This window comes from Lemur catta, chromosome 3 (genome assembly GCF_020740605.2).
Source record: "Lemur catta isolate mLemCat1 chromosome 3, mLemCat1.pri, whole genome shotgun sequence".
NCBI lineage: Eukaryota > Metazoa > Chordata > Mammalia > Primates > Lemuridae > Lemur > Lemur catta.
The window spans coordinates 112308112-112329399 of NC_059130.1; the positions used below are offsets into that span (position 1 = coordinate 112308112).

At 34.6% G+C, this 21288-nt stretch overlaps 1 protein-coding gene across 12 annotated transcripts in view; it reads left to right on the top strand.

The window, feature by feature from the left end:
- Positions 1-21288, top strand: part of EIF4G3 (eukaryotic translation initiation factor 4 gamma 3) — a 321219-nt gene that overhangs the window by 228982 nt on the left and 70949 nt on the right. For all 12 annotated transcript variants that reach the window (XM_045548492.1, XM_045548497.1, XM_045548500.1 and 9 more), the window contains 4 exons: positions 10973-11061; positions 15039-15285; positions 19009-19142; positions 20764-20883. In XM_045548492.1, coding sequence (XP_045404448.1) covers positions 10973-11061; positions 15039-15285; positions 19009-19142; positions 20764-20883 — 590 coding nt within the window. The remainder of the gene's footprint in view (positions 1-10972; positions 11062-15038; positions 15286-19008; positions 19143-20763; positions 20884-21288) is intronic.

Below are 21288 nucleotides of genomic sequence, written 5' to 3' on the forward strand. Positions count from 1 at the left end.
TCGTGAGCAAAAAACAAAGCTGGAGGCATCACACTATCTGACTTCAAAATATATTACACGGCTATAGCAATCAAAACAGCCTGGTATGTGTACAAATACAGACACATAGACCAATGGAACAGAATAGAGAATGTAGAAATAAATCCATTTATTTACAGCCAACTGATTTTCAACGAAGGCATCAATAACATAAATTGGGGGAAAGACAGTCTCTTCAATAAATGGTGCTGGAAATATTGATACGCAGAAGAATGAAACTGGATCCCCTATCTCTGACCATATGCAAAACTAAACTCAAGATGGATTAAAGACTTACAGATAAGACCCAAAACTGTAAAATTGCTAGAAGAAAACTTAGGGAAAACACTTCAGGATATTGGGCTAGGGTTTAGGCAAAGATTTTATGGCTCAGAGCTCAAAAGCACAGATAACAAAAACAAAAATAGACAAATGGGACTAAAGCTTCTGCACAGTGAAGGAAACAATCTGTTGAAATGTACTCAACAAAAAAAATCCCATTAAAAAGTAGGCAGAAGACATGAATAGACATTTCTCAAAAAACAAAAAAGACATACAAATGGCCAACAGGTGTATGAAAAAATGCTCAACATCACTAATCATCGGGGATATGCAAATCAAAACCACAATGAGATAGCATCTTACCTAGTTAAAATGGCTGTTTTTTAAAAGATAAAAAATAACTGATGCTGGCAAGTATGCGTAAGAGGGAATACTGTTGGTAGGAATGTAAATTACTGTAACTACTGTGGAAAACAGTATGGAGATTTCTCAGAAAACTAAAAATAGAACTAGTATACAATCCAGCAATCCCACTACTAGGTATTTATCCAAAGGAATAGAAATCAATATATCAAAGGGATATCCTGCACTCACATTTATCCCGGCACTATACACAGTTGCAAAAATATAGGATCAACCTAAACATCCATCAGTGGAAGAACTGAGTAAGATAATGTGGGATATATACACAATGGAATACTACGAGGCCATATAAAAGAATGAAATCATGTCACTTGCTGCAATATGGATGGAACTGGAGGCCATTATGTCAAGTGAAATCACCAGGCACAGAAAGACAGATATTGCATGTTCTCACTCATATGTGGTAGCTAAAAAAGTTGATCTCATGGAGATAATAGAATGATAGATACTAGAGGCTGGAAAGGGTATGTGGGTAGAAGAGGAAAATGAAGAGAGATCGATAAATGGCTGTAAACATACAATTAGAAGAAATAAGTTCCGTTGTTCAATAGAGTAGGGTGATTGTAGTTAGCAACGATGTATTATATATTTCAAAGTAGCTATAAAAGAGTACTTGAAATGTTCACAACACATAGAAATGGTAAATACTTGAGATTATGGATGCCTCAAATACCCTGACTTGATCATTACACATTCTAAGCATATAACAAATACATGTACCCCACAAATATATAAAATATATGTATCAATAAAAGGTAACTTTAAAAAAAACAGATTTGATTCTTAATTTGTTGATACTTAATGCTAAAGCTAAAGGTAAAAAAAAATTATGTTCTAGATATTTGTTTTTGATAGAGTTTAAGTCTATACTCATTTTTTTATGCTTTTATGTTGGCCCTCATACTGTTCAAGCTCCTTGTGAAGCTAGAATAGAGTGGAAAAGATTTAACATATGATGGGAAGCATTATAACAATCCAATATATATTTCAAATAGCAACTCCTGAGAAGATGCTGGAAAAACACTGATAGACTTAGTCTCTGGTGTTTCTTTTGGTTGACATCTCTCAGTGATCTAAGAGTCTGACATATTTTATCACCATCATTATTCTTTTTCAGGTCATTTACAACTTCATTATAAAACTTATCTTTCTCTCACCTGGGTTTCTTCTTTGTGCCTTCCCAGTTTCTTAGATAAATCATATATTCCTAGATTCCCATGAGGATCTGTGAAAGGAAGAAAAGAGGGGAGAGGGACAGAATAGGATCCACTCCCTATAGAAGAAAGTCTTTTTTTCTCCCCAAAATTTTAGAGGGGTACACACATTTTGGTTACATAATTTGCTTTTGTACAGTTTGAGTCAAAGTTATAAGTGTGCCCTTCACCCAGTTAATATGCATTGTACCTGTTAGGTGTGAATTTACCCATCCTCACTCCCCTCCCTCCACGTACTTGATTTCCCTTGAGTTTTGCTTCCGTATGTGCACATAAGTGTTGATTGATTAGTTTCAATGTAGTATTGAGTACATGAGGTGTTTGTTTTTCTATTGTTGTGATACTTTACTGAGAATGGCCTCCAGTTCCATCCAGGTTGTTACAAAAGATACTAGATCACCATTTTTTTTATGGCTGAGTAGTGCTCCGTTGTGTATATGTATCGCATTTTATTAATCGGGTCATGTATTTATGGGCATTTGGGTTGATTCCACATCTTTGCAATTGTGAATTGTGCTGCTATAAACATTTGATTGTAAGTGTCTTTTTTATAAAATGTCTTTTTTTCCTTTGGGTAAATACTTAGTAGTGTGATTACTGGATCAAATGGTAGGTCTACTTTTAGTTCTTTGTGGTATCTCCATACTACTTTCCATAGAGGTGGCACTAGTTTGCAGTCCTACCAACATTGTATAAGTGTACCTTTCTCTCCACATCCTTGCCAGCATCTGTTGGTTTGGGACTTTTTGACAGAGGCCATTCTCACTGGAGTTAGGTGATACCTCATTGTGGTTTTGATTTGCATTTCCTTGATGATTAGAGACATTGAGCATTTTTTCATGTGTTTGTTGGCCATTAGTCAGTCTGTCTTTTGAAAAGTTTCTGTCCATGTCTTTGGCCCACGTTTTAATGGGGTTGATTTTTTTCTTGCTGATTTGTTTAAGTTCTTTGTAGATTCTGGTTATCCGTCTTTTGTCAGATGTGTAGCATCCAAATATTTTCTCCCATTCTGTAAGTTGTCTGTTTCCTTTATTGATTGTATCCTTGGCTGTGCAGAAGCTTTTTAATTTGATCGGGTCTCATTTATTTATTTTTGCTGTTGTTTTGATTGCTTTTGGGGTCTTCTTCATAAATTCTTTGCCTAGGCCAATATCTATAGGAGTTTTTCCAACATTTTCTTCTAGAATTCTTATAGTTTCATGCCTTAGGTATAAGTCTCTTATCCATCATGAATTAATTTTTGTGAGAGGTGAAAGGTGCAGATCCTGTTTCAACCTTCTACATGTGGCTATCCAATTTTCCCAGCACCGTTTATTAAATAGGGATTCTTTACCCCAGTGTATGTTTTTGTCTGCTTTGCCAAAGATCAGATGGCAATGTGAGGATGGATTCATATCTGTGTTCTCTGTTCTGATCCATAGATGTACGTCTCTGTTTTTGTGCCAGTACCATGCTGTTTTGGTTACTGTAACCTTGTAGTATAGCTTGAAGTTTGGTAAAGTAATTCCTCCTGATTTGTTCTGCAAAAATTCTTAATAAAATCCTAGCAAACCAAATTCAGCTGCACATCAAAAAAATAATTCACCGTGACCAAGTGGGCTTGATCCCAGAGATGCAAGGTTGATTCAACATACGCAAATCTATAAATGCAATTCACCATAAAAGTAGGAGCAAAAACAAAGACCATATCCTCTCAATAGACACAGAAAAAGCATTTGGGAAAATTCAGCACCGTTTTGTGCTAAGAACTTTTAACAAAATAGGCATAGATGGGACATACCTCAAAATTATTAAAGCCATATACAACAAACCCACAGCCAACATCATACTGAAGGGGGAAAATTTTGAAAGTGTTCCCACTTAGAACTGGAACCAGACAAGATTGCTCACTATCACCACTTCTATTCAACACAGTACTGGAAGTCCTAGCCAGAGCAGTCAGACAAGAGAAGGAAATCAAGGGTATCCAAATGGGGAAAGAAGAGGTCAAACTATCACTCTTTGCTGACAATATGATCTTACATCTAGAAAACCCCAAAGATTCACCCAAGAGACTCCTGGAACTAATAAATGAATTCAGCACATCTCAGGCTACAAAATCAGTGCATACAAATTAGTAGCTTTCATGTATGCCAATATCGGTCAAGCTGAGAATCAGAGACACAATACCTTTCGTGATAGCAACAAAGAAAATAAAAAACTTATGGATATATTTAACTAAGGAGGTGAAAGACCTTTATAGGGAGAACTACGAAACACTAAGGAAAGAAATTGCAGGGGATGTAAACGGATGGAAAAACATTATCATGCTCATGGATCAGCAGAACCAACATTGTTAAAATGTCTACACTACCCAAAGTGATTTACAGATTCAATGCAATCCCTATTAAAATGCCAACATTATTTTTTTTCAGACCTTGAAAAAATGGTTCTACACTTCCTGTGGAACCAGAAAAGACCTTGAATAGCTAATGCAATCTTACGTAATAAACTATTCATTAGAGGGACAGAGTTTTAAGTATGATGTAATGAGAATGTTTTAGTGCCAACTTGTAGGATCTCAAAACCTGGAAAAAATATAAGTTATTAAAATGTGAAAAAATATCAGGAATAAATGAAAAGTGATTAAAACTGAAAGTTCCATTATTGGAATATTCTACTGTTTCTGTATATAACCCTGTGGCAATGCACTTGGGCCCTTCCCTAACTAGTAGAGAAGTATCTATACTTAAGTCCTCATAGCCTCATCTTAATTTTGTGTCACTTCAATCTATAGACCCAAACTCTTGACACATTAATTTCAAGTGTAGGAGCTAGGGAATTTATGTTGTATTCCTTAAGAAGGGAGAACTAGAAGGGGGAGTTTTTATAATTCAGAGTCTCTTACCTGGCTATTAGGAGGCCACAAGATCTTCAGCCAGTCTGCTCAGTTTAAGTACTTCCAGGCCATCCCATTCTTTTTATCAGATTGTTGTGTAAAAAAATTAAAATCTTCTACTAACCCTGAAAATTCTCTCCAAAAATGTAGAAAAGAAAGAAAACAGCTTTATTATTGAATAAATATTAATAGAACTGCACAGTGAGCATCACAGACAACCCACCAATGAGATTACAGACTGAAGGAAATCTTAACTCTTTTATATGGCCAGGCATGTATAATCCATTACTGTACATTTGTGTTCTCATATAACAATAACTTGTCCTCATGTTACAGGACTTTACAGTACCATTTGCTATACCTAGTTCATCCTAAATTCTTCTGGTAATATAGGTGCCCATCTATGTTACATAATTGCCTTTATCCAAATGAAAAATAAAACTTCTCCTATCTTATGACAATTAGGTAGTTAGCCAGGTACCCAGGTGAAACTTCCATAGTGACAGGAAGACATGGCTTTATGTTCCTTGTTGCTTACATTTCAAAGAGATGGCTCCCGGGTACTTAAAACATTTCTGAGTTATAATGCTGACATGAAGCTTTTTTAGCCTTTAGAAAGATTTGCTTATATATCAGAGGGATAGAGGTAAGATTTACAATTAGAAGTCTTTTCAAGCCAAAAATGTAAGAAAAGGGGGAGAGGAAAAGTCTTTTTCCTTTATGGCGCTAGGGAAAATTGGAAAAAAAAATTTAAACTCTTACAACTTAGTTGGGCACCTACCTGATTAGTAAAGAAATAAAGAAGAAATGGCCTAGTAAAGAGAAACAATATTAAATTTACCAACATGGTATCTTTATTAAAAGTTGCCCTTAGATTTATATTGTATAGCTAGTTGGATACCTTGAGATTAAAAGGTTACCTGTCTTATGTAATCACCTCTTTTAAATTATTTTAATCTTTGTGGAATGATGGTGTTTCTTTTTCTTTAATACAAAACTAATACTTTCAATAAAAATAAGTAAAAATAAAATTTAAGAATTTTGATGATAAGAGTGCTATTTAAAAATTTTTATAGAGTAAAACAGAACTAATACTCTTTAAGGGTTCCATGAGTTATCCAGATCCTCTGGAGATTAAAATAATATGTAAAATTATAGTGTTCTGAGTAAAATTAATATAGTTAAGAAGGTATTCCAATAGTATTTTCTGTCCTAAAATCTAGAATGAAAGGCCTCTACTTTAGTCATACAAGATAAAACAGGATCTGAAACTGAATGAACATCAAATTTAAAAGTTTTACTTTTTTATTTGTCCCATCTTTAAATTGTTATGAACATTGAAGGGCAGAGAAAAATCCCATTTGTTCAAATATGTAGACTGAGTATTAGCATTAAACTTTTCCTTGTTTCCTTCCAGTCTTTACATAAATGTTTTACATGGTTATAAATGTAATATAGGTATAATTTTGCACTTTTTGCCCTTTTCCATTTTTTAACTGTAACCTCATCCTAATTGAATCTCGTTAGCCTGAGTCCGAATCTATGCTACTAGAAGTGGTTCATAAAAATCTATACTGTGATTTGGTCCTTGCTAGTAGATGTGAAACTTAACCAGTTTAACTCCTCTTAATGTGGACTTTCTAAAGACTAGTCCAGAAGTGTCTTTTGTTTGCTCTTAATTAAAATAACTTAATTTTTAAAATTTTACATTTTTAGTTCTTTTATATTTGTCCATTGTTACATCTTTTTAACTTTAATTATCTCCCTATGATTGGTTTGATTATAAATTATCTTTTTGCAAAATACTAATTATGAACTTCTAGCAGCTTAGTAAAAATTTAATAGATTGAATATATAGGGATTTTGACAGAGTTGACTTGTTAGAATAATTGTAATGAAAGATCAAAACTATAAAGGTTTAGATTCTTGTTTGAAGTTCAGTGAAAAAAAAAAAAGATTATGTAATATGCATGTAATTGTGCTTTTTTAAATGCCCGAAAGAAAATAGACCAAAATGTTCATAGTATCTCAGAGATAAATAGTTTTTTTCAATTTTATATCCATCTATATTTTATAAGTGTTCTTCAATGGATATATCTTTTTATGATTAGAAGAAAATAATAATGTAGATAATGGGAGATTATGCCAGTGATAACAGTGATGTTTGTCATTCTTGTATTTACTATGCAACATTTCTGAGAGTCAGGACTTTAGACTAAAAAGCATGACTTAACTATTGGAGTTTCTCCAAGAGCTGATATCCCTGCTATGAAAAAGAGTATATGTTCTAGATCATGTTTTTACACAAAGTGGTTCCTCAGGATGCATTATATGTCTCTTAACTACTCTCGACTCCTCTATCCCTGTCAGTTTTTCTCAGTATTCTAACTACCTCAGGCTTCAGGGAAAACTATTTATAAAAATGCACATGGGTTTAATAAAAACCAGTACATTTATGAATCTTCTGTTTTAGCTCTAGCCCCCTCTTTTTCTCCAAGTCCAGTGGTTATCTCTTCGGTTGCACAGAGACAGTTGTTAGCTCTTAATTTGTAGGAGTAGCAATTTGTCTCTAATAGAGCCCATATAAGAAGCAAATGAAAAGCAAGGGACTCTTCCACTTGTGGAGACTGCTTGTCAGACATCTTACAGATATCAGAAAAATATAACTTCACTTTACTTTCTTTTTTAAAATCTTAGGAGGAAGTAATCACCAGTTAAAACAGTTTTAATATGGCTTCATTTTCTGGGGTCTGTATTCCATACATGGAGTGAGAGTTGAAAATGCGAATATTCCTAACTTGCAACAATCCTTGATATAAATTCTAAAACTTTTACAGCGAGAAGACAAAGAATCCTCCTAAAACCAAATGATTAAACTTGTCTGTTTGTAATAATTTTTTGAATTTCTACATTAATAACTTATTAAAAGAGTTATTAAGAAAAACAAACGGTCTTTCTTCTAAAATGTAAAAATTTGCAAAAATCTTGAAGTCACTGTTACTTTTTTGTTTGTATTATCATTTTATATTTCAAAGTAGCAGATATTAAATATGCCTATAAGAATTTTGTTCTCATGAGGGGTAGTCCAGGTAATCATGAATCCCATTCAAAGATTATTACTTGCCCTGTGGTGCTTTAATGCAAGACAAGGGAGAAACAATCTATGTCTGCCTTGGGGATGTCGGTAATACCACTTTCGCATAGAGGAGCTATTATTTGTTCAGTTCAGTCAACAAATTTGAGTGCCCACTCTGTGCAATGGACTAGAGAGAAAAGAACAAATCTGAGACAATATCTTAAATTTAATTCCCCTATTCTAGCTAATTCCAGTGTTAATTGTCCTGTCAATCAAGGAATCTCTCTCTCACTCTCCCCGCCCCCCCACTCCTTCCCTTCCTCTCTGGTTCCCTCTTCATCTCCTTTGCTGACCCTTCCCTATACCCTGCACACCTGAATTTTACTGCACTTCTCCTTCAGTTATGGTGGTAGAGGGGATGTATCTCACAGTCTCACTAAGCAGTAGGTATGTGTATATCAGTGTTCAGTTTTTAAAAGGACTGAGTATCTACTAAAGAGGTGTATGCTCTTTCTGTCCCTCTTTTTCTGAATTACTACTTAAATCAAGACATTAATTAGCCACTTGAACAAGGTGAGTAACAATTCTTTCTGGGTAAGTAGCTGTTAAAAAAAAGTTAAATGAAAGAAATGTTTTGTTTAATGTTTTTGGGTTAGTTCCATTTATGGGAAGAAAAGTTTATCTATATCTTACTATGGTTTTTGTTGATTAGAGGAAACTCCTCATGAGCTTATAATTCATCCCAAAGAAGCCCCCAGAAAGTGTTCTTCATCTTTTCTATGAATGGAATTTAGAGCTAAATTCATACAAATGGGAAATAAAGTAAAATTTAAAATGTTTAGGTTCCTCAAACTCCGTAACTCCTAAAAGTTAGATTATGCTATGAAAGCAGAATTAAAATCACAAGTGTTTTGAAGAATAGATATAAAACAGACTTTTTAAAATATATATATATATATCTCAAATTAGAGGATCTATTAAAAAATAAGAAGAGACAACTACAGAATATACATATTCAGTAGAAGGCTCTGCGGCAAGAGCAAATTTAAACCCACCCACGTTTCTGTACTTTGATTGAGTAGGCCACAAAGGAAGAATAACAACTGGTCTAATAATGTTTTCTTGTTCATTATGGTTCCTGAGAAGAAGAGTAAGAATAATTGGTTTGAGGTGTGTGTAAGAAAGATTTGCAGAGTATATTTCATGATGGTGCAGTAATTTTGAGAAGAAAATTGTTAAATGTCTCCTTTTCCTGTTCCCAGAAACAGTTTGTGTTCACATTCTGCTGTTCTACCAAAAAGAGATTTGAGGCTATCTCAGAGTCTCAATGAATGATCTTATATCCTTATCTTTCTATAGGTAATCAGATTAGATGAAACCCTTCCGTTTCGTGTTTATTCGTCGTTGGTAATGTCTCTATTAAGTGGCCTTTCTTTGACTCTTCTCCCTACCCATCCATCTGTAGCACCTTACTCCTATCTGTTGACTCGTAAATTGCCTTCTGCAGGATCCTTTTAATATTATCTCTTTACTATCTGATGGGTAAATTATATTTCACTTGCACATCTAGGTTTTGAATGATTCTGCAGAATTTATAAGCCAAATGAATTTTTTCTTTTTAATTGAGACATAGTCTCATTCTGTCACCCTGGTTAGAGTGCAGTGGTGTCATCATAGCTCACTGCAACCTGAAACTCTTGGGCGCAAGCGAACCTCCTGCCTCAGCCTCTCAAGTAGCTAGGACTACAGGCGCACGCCATGACAACTGGCTAATTTTTCTTTTTTTAGTAGAGACAAGGTCTCACTCTTCTCAGACTGGTCTTGAACTCCTGAGTTCAAGCAATCCACCTGCCTCGGCCTCCCAGAGTGCTAGAATTACATGGTGAGCCACCATGTCTGGTCAAGCCAGATAAATTTTTAAAGGTCCTTTGTAAGCTTAACTCCTCTATCTAGAATTTTTAGTACAATGGAATAATTCAGTAAAAATTATCTTTTTTTCCTTTTCACATCAGCAGTATGAAAAGCTAGGACAACAGTATTTATCTAAGATGAAAACTGAATGTTATAGAAGTGCTGCCTGCCTAATGAAACCCTAATCAAAGTGTCCTTTTCTTGTCTAGAAAACCTTAAAAAAGCTGAATTCTGAATGTATTATTTTTTATAGCGTAAAGGAACCTTAGATATCTAGTTTAATTCTTACACTTTATAGTTGAATATAATATAGGGGCCTGAGAAGTGTTGACTTGCTTAAGACCACACAGTTGGTTAAAAGTAGACCCAAGTCTAGAGGTGGCTAACAAGCCAGTTTTCTTATGTAAATACTCACCATATCCTGAATTACATGCCTTGGTATGTCCTAACCATGAGAGAAGAGGAACCTAGGAACCTGGGCTACTGGTTGGAAGGCTATGAATTTGTGCCTAAGACATTTACCATTGCCGTCTCTGAGCTTTAACAACACAATTGTTTACTTGGTTAGCCAGTTATCTCCTTGGTATAGGTGAAGCCATCTTTTCTACTAAAGTTTTTTTGTTTTGATTTGTTTTTTTTGTTTGTTTTTTTTTTTTTTTTTTTTTTTTAGAAACAGGGGTTTTGCTTTGCTCAGGCTGGAGCATAGTGGCACGATTATAGCTCATTGCAGTCTCAAAATCCTGGGGTTCAAGCAATCCTCCTGCCTCAGCCTCCCAGGTGTTTTTTTTGAGGGGGGATAGAGTCTTGCTCTGTCACCCTGGCTAGAGTGCAGTGGCATCATCTTAGCTCACTGCAACCTCAAACTCCTGGGCTCAAGCAATCCTCCTGCCTCAGCCTCCCAAGTAGCTGGGACTACAGGTGCGTGCCACCATGCCTGTCTAAATTTTTTTATTTTTTGTAAAGACAAGGGTCTCACTTGTGCTCAGGCTGATCTCAAACTCCTGGCCTCAACAAGCAATCCTCCTGCCTTGGCTTCCCAAAGTGCTGGGATTACAGGTGTGAGCAACTGTGCCTGGCCTTGAATTTGAATATGAGTATCACCTATACGTAATGTTTATTTCCTAGCATGACTTTGCAGCGGCAAGTAATGGGCCTCATCTTTTATTTCAGCTCAAACATCTATAACTGCACCAAAGACATGGAAGAAACCCAAAGATCGGACCCGAACCACTGAAGAGGTGTTAGAGGCAGAATCAGAGGTAAGAGGCATCAGATCTCTGGCTCATCTTCAGAGTAGTGGTACTGTTTCATAGATAGGTGTGGGTTTATATCTCTTTCTTGAAATACTGTTTTTCAAGCAAAACTTGATATATTAAATTCAGAGACTAATATTTTCAAGTCCATTTACATTAGAATTTTTAAAAGATTTTTAATAGGATATTTAATTTCATTGAATTCTTGTTTTTCTTTCAGACTACATCTTCTAAAATGGCAGACTTTTGGTTAATCCTCCCCCTCCTTGTAATTGAATTTTTCTTTGTATTAACTTGATAGAAGGACTAAACTGGTAAACAAAAATGGAGAGTTTTTAAAAAACACCCATTAGCAATGGTGGTAGACATCATCTAGTACATTTTAGGGAAATTCATTTTGAATCTGTTGTCTGTTAACTGCATCCCCGTAACATATGGTTTGTCTTTCTTAAAATAAGCCACGCCAGATTTTGCTGTACTTTAAAACATACCAAGTCTAAGAGATGATGTGAGGAAGAAACAAGAAATTTAGTCCTAAGAATTGCTCTAACAATTTCTTAATCTGTAGTCTTAGCATCCTTAGTGTTGTGTGCTGTAGTTTATAAATGAAGAGTAGTAAACAGTCTTTATGTGGCTTTTTTCTTTAACTATTCTTATATCTACTTTATTAAAATAATTTATATTGAAGTAAAGTTTAAAATGATATATTAAAATATAGAAATTATTTTAAGGTAACTTTAAATGTATTTACCTCAAGGCTTTTCTAGCTAGTTATAATTCTTACCCTCTTCAAGCAGCCAACAGTCCCCCTTTGTTGCTTCCCCGTCCTATCATTGCTCTTACATGATGCTGTGTTGATGTCACAGTTAGTCCCATAGCAACCACTAAAATGTTGCATGGGTGTGATTTCGTTGTGGTTATGTAGGGGTAAAATTTGGCAGTAAGTTATTGAGATGCAAATAGTTGCTGCACTCTTCTTGGTGCTGAAGAAGAAAATGTTGCTCCTACAACAAGTAAAATACCTTCCAAAGGCAGGGGAATCACATACATTCCTGGTATGGCTGTAAAAGCTTCAAAAACTGGTTTCTTTTTAGATTCAACTGGTTTTCTATTAGTTTTCTTTTGTTATACTTCATGTTCTTTTGCCCTGTGGCTAGATTTCTAAGCATTATTAGATATAAGAGAGGCTACCACTCCCATGCTTTCAAATATTTATCCTGTTCTTTAGCTTGGGGACAAGCAAACCTCTTTTGTAAAGGTCCACGTAGTAAATATTCTAAGCCTTGTGGACTGTATGATCCATGTCACAATTCCTCAAATCTGCCATTGTAGCCCAAAAGCAGCCATCAACAAGTGTGAATGAATAAAGTATGGCTATATTCCTGTAAAACTTTATTGATTGACACTGTAATTTGAATTCACGTGAAATGTACTTTTAATTTTTTTCAGCCTTTACAAATGTAAAAATCATCCTTACCTTAAATACGATAGAAAAGCAGGTGTTGAGCCAGAATTGGCCTGTGGGCCATAATTTGGTATAAACCTGCTTTAGCTTATTCCTTCAAACATGAGAACTGTTTTGAATCCTTTCAAACCAGTCACTTTTTCCTTAACGCTGTAGTTTAAAATTAAAAAGTATTTGGTCATTTACCCATGGACTTCTTTTAAAAATCCTACTCCCTGCCTTTCCTAAAATTGAGCATTTCTTAGAGTAGTAAATGTTAGGTGCCATTTTCTTCATTTCCACTGATCAAGCTCTCCCTTTCCTTGATTATTTTCTCAGCCTTTGAAATAATTGTTCAGGAATCAGCCTATTTGGGGTTATATACTGGGTTGTTAAATCATTACAGATATTTTATCAAGTGCTTTAAATTATAATCTAGAATATCAAGGGTGAAGGATGGTTTTCATCTTAAAATTATTGGTCAAGACATCTTAAAATTGTTAAATTTCAGGATGTTTCCTCAATTATTACATATATAGTTGTCAGTCTGATTTTCTAGCACCTTTTAAAAACTCATTGTGTTAAGCAGAGTGTTATCAATAAATTCTTAACAGCTTCCTATAAAAGGTTTACCTTTGACTGTCCAGCAAAGGTGGGGTGCTTTCCTTCATCAATCTCATTTTCTAAGTAAACAATTTAGCGACCGTTAGGTACTTACAGACTAGTTGAATAGGGTTAACATTTAATGCAGCTATTTTTGTTGATTTCTTTGAAATATCCCGCATAAAAATGTGCCTCAGATACTTCAGTCATTCTGTGTTCTTTGAATTATGGTTTGTTTTTCATGAAACAAGTTTATTTCTTTTTCCCAGTTAGAAATTGAATTTCCAAGTAATGTAGCCTCTGTTTATATATGATAGATAGTTGTTGGTTTTAGGTACAGAGAAGATGCAATGTATTTTCTTCTAATAGCATTTTTTTTCATAGTTTACAAGATCTGAAATAAGAATTCTATATCATTGTACAATGTACTTGCTCTTTAATAAGTTTAAGTACCATTTACATACATTCTAAATTATTAAAGATCTTCTTGATGACCTTACTTAATTATGTGATGGTATTATAAGTTCATTATGAATTAATTTAGACTATAGTAGAGATGAAATTTTAAAAAGTGAGGCTGCTGATTGATGATTCATATGAGGTAGATCTGTTTTTCTCGAAGTTTGAAAGATATCTACTTTCTGCCATGTTTTATAAAAAGAAATCATTTCCAGACTTATTTTCTTGGAATTTTACATCAGTCTTTCTTTTTATGGTTTCCCTATAGTCTCTTCCCTCTGGCAGGGGGTGTGTGTGTGTATATATTTGCAAAAACTTTATTTCCATTATAGAAACGGCCTAAAAACCATCTGTTTCCATTGATAACATTTTATGATAACATTTTAAAATCTAATGTCTTTTCTCCATGATCTAATGTATGGTAAAAGAAAATTTACTAGTATTATATCTGTTATAATACTTCTGTTAAGTAACAAAGTAGCATTTGTCACTCAAATTTTCTTTAAAACATAATTGCATATGTCAGTTGGGGTGAATCACTTTCTGATACATGCAGCACTGTTTTACAGAATCCTTTGTTGAACCAGCCTCAATTTTTAGTTCTTCTTATAGTGTGAATTTATCAATTGGAATGCCTCTTTCCTATGAGTGCTTGTTCCAGAGGATTGTTTTCAGAGTGCTTACACTTTGTGAAAATGAAAAAGACTGAGTTCATGGAAAACTTTGCCTCAAGGATTTTTGATGATTCACTAGGCCCTTAGAAAGCCATTTTGTTTGGTATCTGATACCGAGATGGTCCAAAATAATCTGGGGAATAGGTTCAATTCTTTTCTGCCTTTTAAAAATAGGCATGATACCCCAAAACCCAGATTTCTCCCTTGGGAGATATGTTCTGAGCATTTTTTTGTATATGATAAGATTTTTCTATATATGTAAGGTCACAGCCTCAGAGAAGTCTAAGAACCAATAAACAAAATAGATATTAACTAATAAGTGGCCTTCTTGTAAAATGAGATATGATCAGCTTTTTAAGTCTTACACATGCTTTAAGGTATTCTCTGAACTCTCCATTTCACAGCCGGAGGACAGTACAAAAAAAACCCTCTGATGTTTCTTTTTATATTTGCTGAGCTTTAGTGGCAACAGTAGGAGTGCTTGTTTTAGATTTCTGACTAGGACTCTTTCGTGTCCATCAAGTTCCAAGGATTAACAGTTCTTTCCATTGTAACCTTTGGTGTATTTGGATATTATTAGTCTCATGTTAAAGTACTTCAGTACCTATTTGAATTGTCTGTCTTATCCCGGGTGCTGAAATGAGAAAAGTATTTTTTAAAAAACTACCATTCTAGTACCATATGCTGAACACAGACATTCCTATCTTGAATGACATGTTTTTCTATCCTTTTTGAAGGGGCAGATCTTTATGTATATTTACACATGTGAAACAAAGTAACCTCTTTGTTCACTTATTATTTAGCCTAAAGTTGAAGAGGACCTTTCAGTTGACAGAGTACTCGAATCTGAGCAAGATAAAATGAGCCAAGGGCTTCATCCTGAAAGAGACCCCTCTGATGTAAATAAAGTGAAAACTGTGGAAGAAAATGGAGAAGAAGCTGAGCCTATACGTAATGGTGCTGAGAGTGTTTCTGAGGGTGAAGGAATAGATGCTAATTCAGGCTCTACCGATAGTTCTGGTGATGGGGTCACATTCCCATTTAAACCAGGTAAGTTTGTCCCTGCCTTCCTGTGTGCCTCTTTCCTTCTCCCTTTCACTGTGCTGCACCCTTAGAGAAATGTTGCCTCCTCATACAGAGATACTGGATGGAAGGAAGAGGTTCATCACAATGTAGTATTTACAGAATAGATCATCAGGCCTAAGTTAGTGGGTAGCAAATCCAGAGAGCTCTGTGTTGGCAGAAATGATATCTGATGCTTGTATTCCCCTTTTACTGGCATTGGAAGAGCAGCTGGCAAAGAAATCAGTCAGTGCCAGGCTGGTGGAATTTATTAAGAGAAATTTAATTTTATTCATTTTAATTGACGGGAGTATTACAGATATGACCATGTGCCTTGAGATCGTGTTGCTTATCATTTGACAATCCATGAACTCGGTTTATTAACAGAAATCACTCTGTAGAACTGAACTCTGATGCAAATAACTCAGAAACAAACAGTATGGCTGAGTTATTGAGTATGTGCAGTATGGGAGGTGCCCTATGATATGTATGATAAATCCTGGAGGGTCTTTTCTTTTAAGATACCAGTAAATGCATTAAACTTCTGTCCTAATACTGTATAAACCATGATTGACTTTGAGATTTATGGAAAGATTTGTTGTGGACATGTGGGGAAAGGTGGTTCCTTTGATGATAAGTTTGGGGTAGGTAAAAAGTTTTTCTTAAGAAAGTCTGTAAAATCTAAAGTAAATTTTACATGAGGTAGGGTTTGAGTATAAAATACCAAACCTCAGAAATAGTCTAGACCAGTGTTTTTAAACTTTAGGTTTTAACAGATTGAATAGGTTGTGAAATTAATATAATGGTTCACAACCAACATTTTTTAAAAAGGAGAATATAGTAAAAAAAAAAAAAAGTCAGTACATTACAACATTTGGAGAAACTTTTATTTTAGTTATGTATATGGTTATATTTGTCCTGGATCATGAAGTTATATTTCTTACTGTGAGTTGTAGTCAGAAATATTTGAAAACCACTGACTAATACTTACCACTTTAATATACTGATGTTTGCACTACCTGTATACTCCTGTTGATGGACTTTATGAAATTGTAACATTATGCTATTGTGAAACTTTTTTTATTAACCTTAGGACTCAATGTACTGACATTGCTTTTTTAGAACTAGACTTGTCTGCTCTGTTAAAAAAAAAAAAAAAAAATCTAGGTTTATCCCAGATCACCAAGTACTTGTAGCTACCACTGATCTTTCTTCAGGAAATTGAAATATTATTGTTATTTTTAGAACTGTGTAAATTACATTTTTATCCTTCAGTTTTGGAAGAATAAAGTGCACAATTATAGGCCCCAACTGTAATTGACCAACTGTCTTTTGCTCCTGTAATATTCAACAGCAATAATTGGAAAAAAGGCAGTTTAAAATTTAGATCCCAATAAGCTGTTTACTTTTTAATAAATATAATGAGGTAATAAAGCTTTGGTGGAAAACGTCTGCAAAATTCTCAAAGACCATCAGTGGATCTGTAACCCACACATCAAGCACCTCTAATGTAAGGAGAATCCATTCTGCTATCATGAAGTAATGTGGAGCCTAATTTTGATGAGAATTTTGTTTCAATTAAAAGAAAAAAATTGTGATTTGCTTTTATTATCCAATAAAATTTTATATAGAAATTCTCCAACTTTATATAATGAGAGTGGAATTGAGTAATGATAGCTATAGCAATAATAACAGTAGCAAAGTTAGTGGTATGGCAAAAAACTACTTTTATATTTATATTAAAATATTAGAGTACAATTAGAGTAAGGATATCCAGAGAAAGATACATGCACTCCCAGTTCAGTTGACTCAGCAAACAAGTACCTTATTTTCTTTAGATTAAGCTGTAGGTAGGAAAGAAAATTCAGTATCTAACTGCTTAGACTTTTTGTTATCCTCAGTAAGTTAATTGTTTTTATGTTTTGTATCCTTTTACCTTTTTCTTTTCTCTAAAATCACATTTCCGAATGAACAGCCAAAGTATCTTTCTTTTCCATGAAGCCAAAAATATTGTCAAATTACTTATTTCTGAGCTAGTTAAAGGTTTGGTGGTTTATGTAATGAGGAGTGTTATACGTCCCTGACCAAAGGTTGTTTAGTATGTATATGAAGTGATTCCTACTTGCTGCAGATTATTTTACTATCCAAAGGTCTCCAGAAGGGGTGAAAGAACAAATTATGATTTAAAATCATAACATTATATTTTCTGGCTGTAGTTTAGTGTTTCCTTTGTTTGTTCATGAGGAGATAAAGTAAATACTGGAATCTGGTTTGTACTCTTAGGGGATGGATGTACAGTCATGTGTCACTTACTAATGGTGATATGTTTTAAGAAATGTGTTGTTAGGTGATTTTGTCATTACACATACATCATAGAGTGTACTTAACACAAACCTAGATGGTATGGCCTATTACACACCTACGCCATATGGTATAGCCTGTTACGCCTTGGCTACAAACCTATTTGGGATGTTACTGTACTGACACTATAAGCAATTGCAACACAATGGTAAGTATTTGTGTATCTAAATATATCTAAACACAGAAAGTGTATGGTAAAAATAAGGTATAAAAGACAAAATATGGCTCACCTACTTGAGAGGCTGAGGCTAGCAGATTGCTTGAGTTCACCAGAAGTTCAAGGCTGCAGTGAGCTGATTGCGCCACTGCACTTCAGCCTGGGCAACAGAGTGAGACCTCATCTCTAAAAATAATTCTTTTTTAATTTAAAAAAATATGGTACACTTGTATAGGACACTTACCGTAAGTGAAGCCTGCAGAACTGGAGCTTATTCTGAGTGAGTCAGTGACTGACTGAGTGGTGAGTTGAATGTGAAGGCCTGCGTTACTGCACACTGCTGTCTACCTTGTAGCACTGTCTACATAAACTACACTAAATTTATTTTTTAAAATTTATTTTCTTAATAAATTCACTTTAGCTTACTGTAACTTTTTTAATTTATAAACTTTTTAATTTTTAGAAAAATGTTTGACTATGGGCTCTTATAATAACACTTAAAACACACTGTAAAACTGTACTAAAATATTTTCCTTCTTTATATTCTTACTGTATAAATTTTTTTCTATTTTAAAAGTTTTCTATTTTTTTACTTTTTAAACTTTTTTGTGAGACAAAGATACAAACACGTACATTAACTAAGGCCTACACAAGGTCAGAATCATTGATATCACTGTCTTCCATCTCCAGATCTTGTCCCACTGGAAGATCTTCGGGGCAGTGGCATGCAAGGAGCTGTCATCTCCTATGATGACAATGCCTTTTTCTGGAATACCTACTGAAGGGCTTGCCTGAGGCTGTTTTACAGTTAACTTTTTTTTAATGAGAAAAGGGAGTACACTCTAAAATAGTGATAAAAAATATAGTATAGTAAATACATAAACCAGTAACATAGTTGTTTATCATTATCAAGTATTATGTATTGTATATAATTGTGCTGTCCTTTTAAACAACTGGCAGCACAATAGGTTTGTTTACACCAGCATCACCACAAACATGTGAGTTATGTGGTACACTACAAAATTAGGTTTGCTCCAACATCACTAGGCAATGGAAATTTTTTTTTAGCTCCATATAACCTTATGGGACCATTGTCACATATGCAGTTTGTTGACCAAAACACTGTTATGCAACACATGACTGTATATATGTACTCTACAAACAGTTGTCTGCCTCTGTCCCTTTTTTTCTAGAATCCTGGAAGCCTGCTGATACTGAAGGTAAGAAGCAATATGACAGGGAATTTCTGCTGGACTTCCAGTTCATGCCAGCATGTATACAGAAACCAGAGGGCCTGCCTCCTATCAGTGACGTGGTTCTTGACAAGGTAAGTGGCATGCTTAGAGAAAGCTAGGGGTTTTTTTTAGTAGGAACTGATTTTAACTATCAGTGCAAATATGTGACATATGAACAATTTTTAGGAATTGTTAGACCAAATGATATTTGAATAAAAAATATATAATATTTCAGAATTAGAGTTTTTCTAAACATTGTTGGGTTTTGAAAAGTTATATTACAGGTTGCAGTAATGTTTGGTTTTGACTCATATTTGAGTGGCGATTTTTTTTAAAGTTTATTAATTAGTTTGTTTTTTATTGCTGTTTCCTAGTGATGTCAAAATTCTGTATTTGTTGGGGGCAACATGGCTAAACTGATATGGAGCTCTTTTCCCATTCTAAAATTTCATTATGCTATTCTAGTGGCATTGAGGGCAGGTCAAAAACCTAGGAAGGTATTTGGCAGATCAAATATGTGAGAGTCAACATAATTCAAATAATATATATCTCAAAATTTCCCTAATAGATAATTCCAGTGATTAAATTCCCCAATCTTGTACAAATAGATAGGCATTCTTCCTCTTTGCATCTGACCTTAGTGATGCACACAGAAAATTAGTATAGTCAATGTGTGTCTGTTTATTAAATTAGAAGGAATAAAGTCAGATGTGTATCTGCTGAAGTAATTTTGTGTCAATCAAAGATGAACCAGTGCTGATGACTAAGCTTGTTGAAGAATTTTTGTTTTAAAGAGGAACTATACCTAATAAAAATGTGGAGATTAACTATCTTTTAGATTCATGTCCACCTCTTATGGAAATGGTTGGCATCTACTTACCCAGAACTTATTTGTATTATTTTACTTTCTTCTAGCAATAGGTATTTCTGTTTCCATTGATATATCCAAGTCTTCTCTCTTAGGTACTTATGTGAGGACAGTTGTATAATTAATTACTGGTGCCAATTTGAGGATACTTCAGTACTTCAGGGGGCAAGTGTTATATCGACTGAATTAGATTATCTTCTTAGAAAATATTCTGCCTATCTTGCCTACCTTATGTGTTTCTGGCTCTGGCCATTCATTAGTTGATTTTTTGTCAAGCTACTTATTTTGCTGATATGTTTATACAAAGTCAGAAATCTCAGATTAACAAGGCAGACAAAGTGAAATTTAAATGAGTCATCACATATGAAACATACCTCCTTTGAGACTTACTGTCTACTCAAAATACATGCTTTTACTAAGTAAGTCTACAGAATCAAAACTAAAATGAACAGTAGCAGGATTTCTGTAAATAGGTACTCTAATATCCTGGTGAATATACTTTTTAAAAATCCTAAAATTTGGCTCTAGTTCAGAGTATCTCAAAATTGCTTGTCTTGTACCTACCATTGGTCTGGTCCTAAATATCTGTTGAGCCAATCTACTCATTGTGTATAGCCTCTCCTTGGGAATTCAGTCCCAGGGTACTAGAAAACGATTGTTGTCCTAATGGCTTCTAAGGGTAGCCCAGGAGAAACTCCCGTGGATCAGATTGGACCTCTACTGGGTCAGAAGCCAGTACATACCTACTTTCAGCTGACAGAACTTTTCAGTCAAAGTTTTTGTTATCTTTGCAGCACTGAATGTTCTGGAATGGGTGTTAAGCCTTCCTTTGCTTTTCCATGCAGATCAACCAACCCAAATTACCAATGAGAACACTGGATCCTCGGATTTTGCCTAGAGGACCAGACTTTACTCCAGCCTTTGCAGATTTTGGAAGGCAGACACCTGGTGGAAGAGGTGTACCTGTAAGTGCAAGTTCTCTACAACCCAATTAGTTAGAAACTGTCATAGACTCCATGACATCTTGTCTATTAGCAACAGAGCAGCTTTTATTTGTTGATTCCTCTAATCAAGAAGCAGCAGAAGAGGCGAAAACTATCCTTTCTACACTAATATTAAAGCAAATAATGAATACACTTGAGTTGTTTTTTTTTCTTGAAAGAAGCTGATCTGCATTAATTTGGTCCTCATTTTTTTTAAAATATTTTTTCCGGGCTGGGCACGGTGGCTCACGCCTGTAATCCTAGCCCTCTGGGAGGCTGAGGCGGGTGGATCGCTCGAGGTCAGGAGTTCAAGACCAGCCTGAGCGAGACCCCGTCTCTACTAAAAATAGAAATAAAAAAATTATCTGGACAACTAAAAATATATAT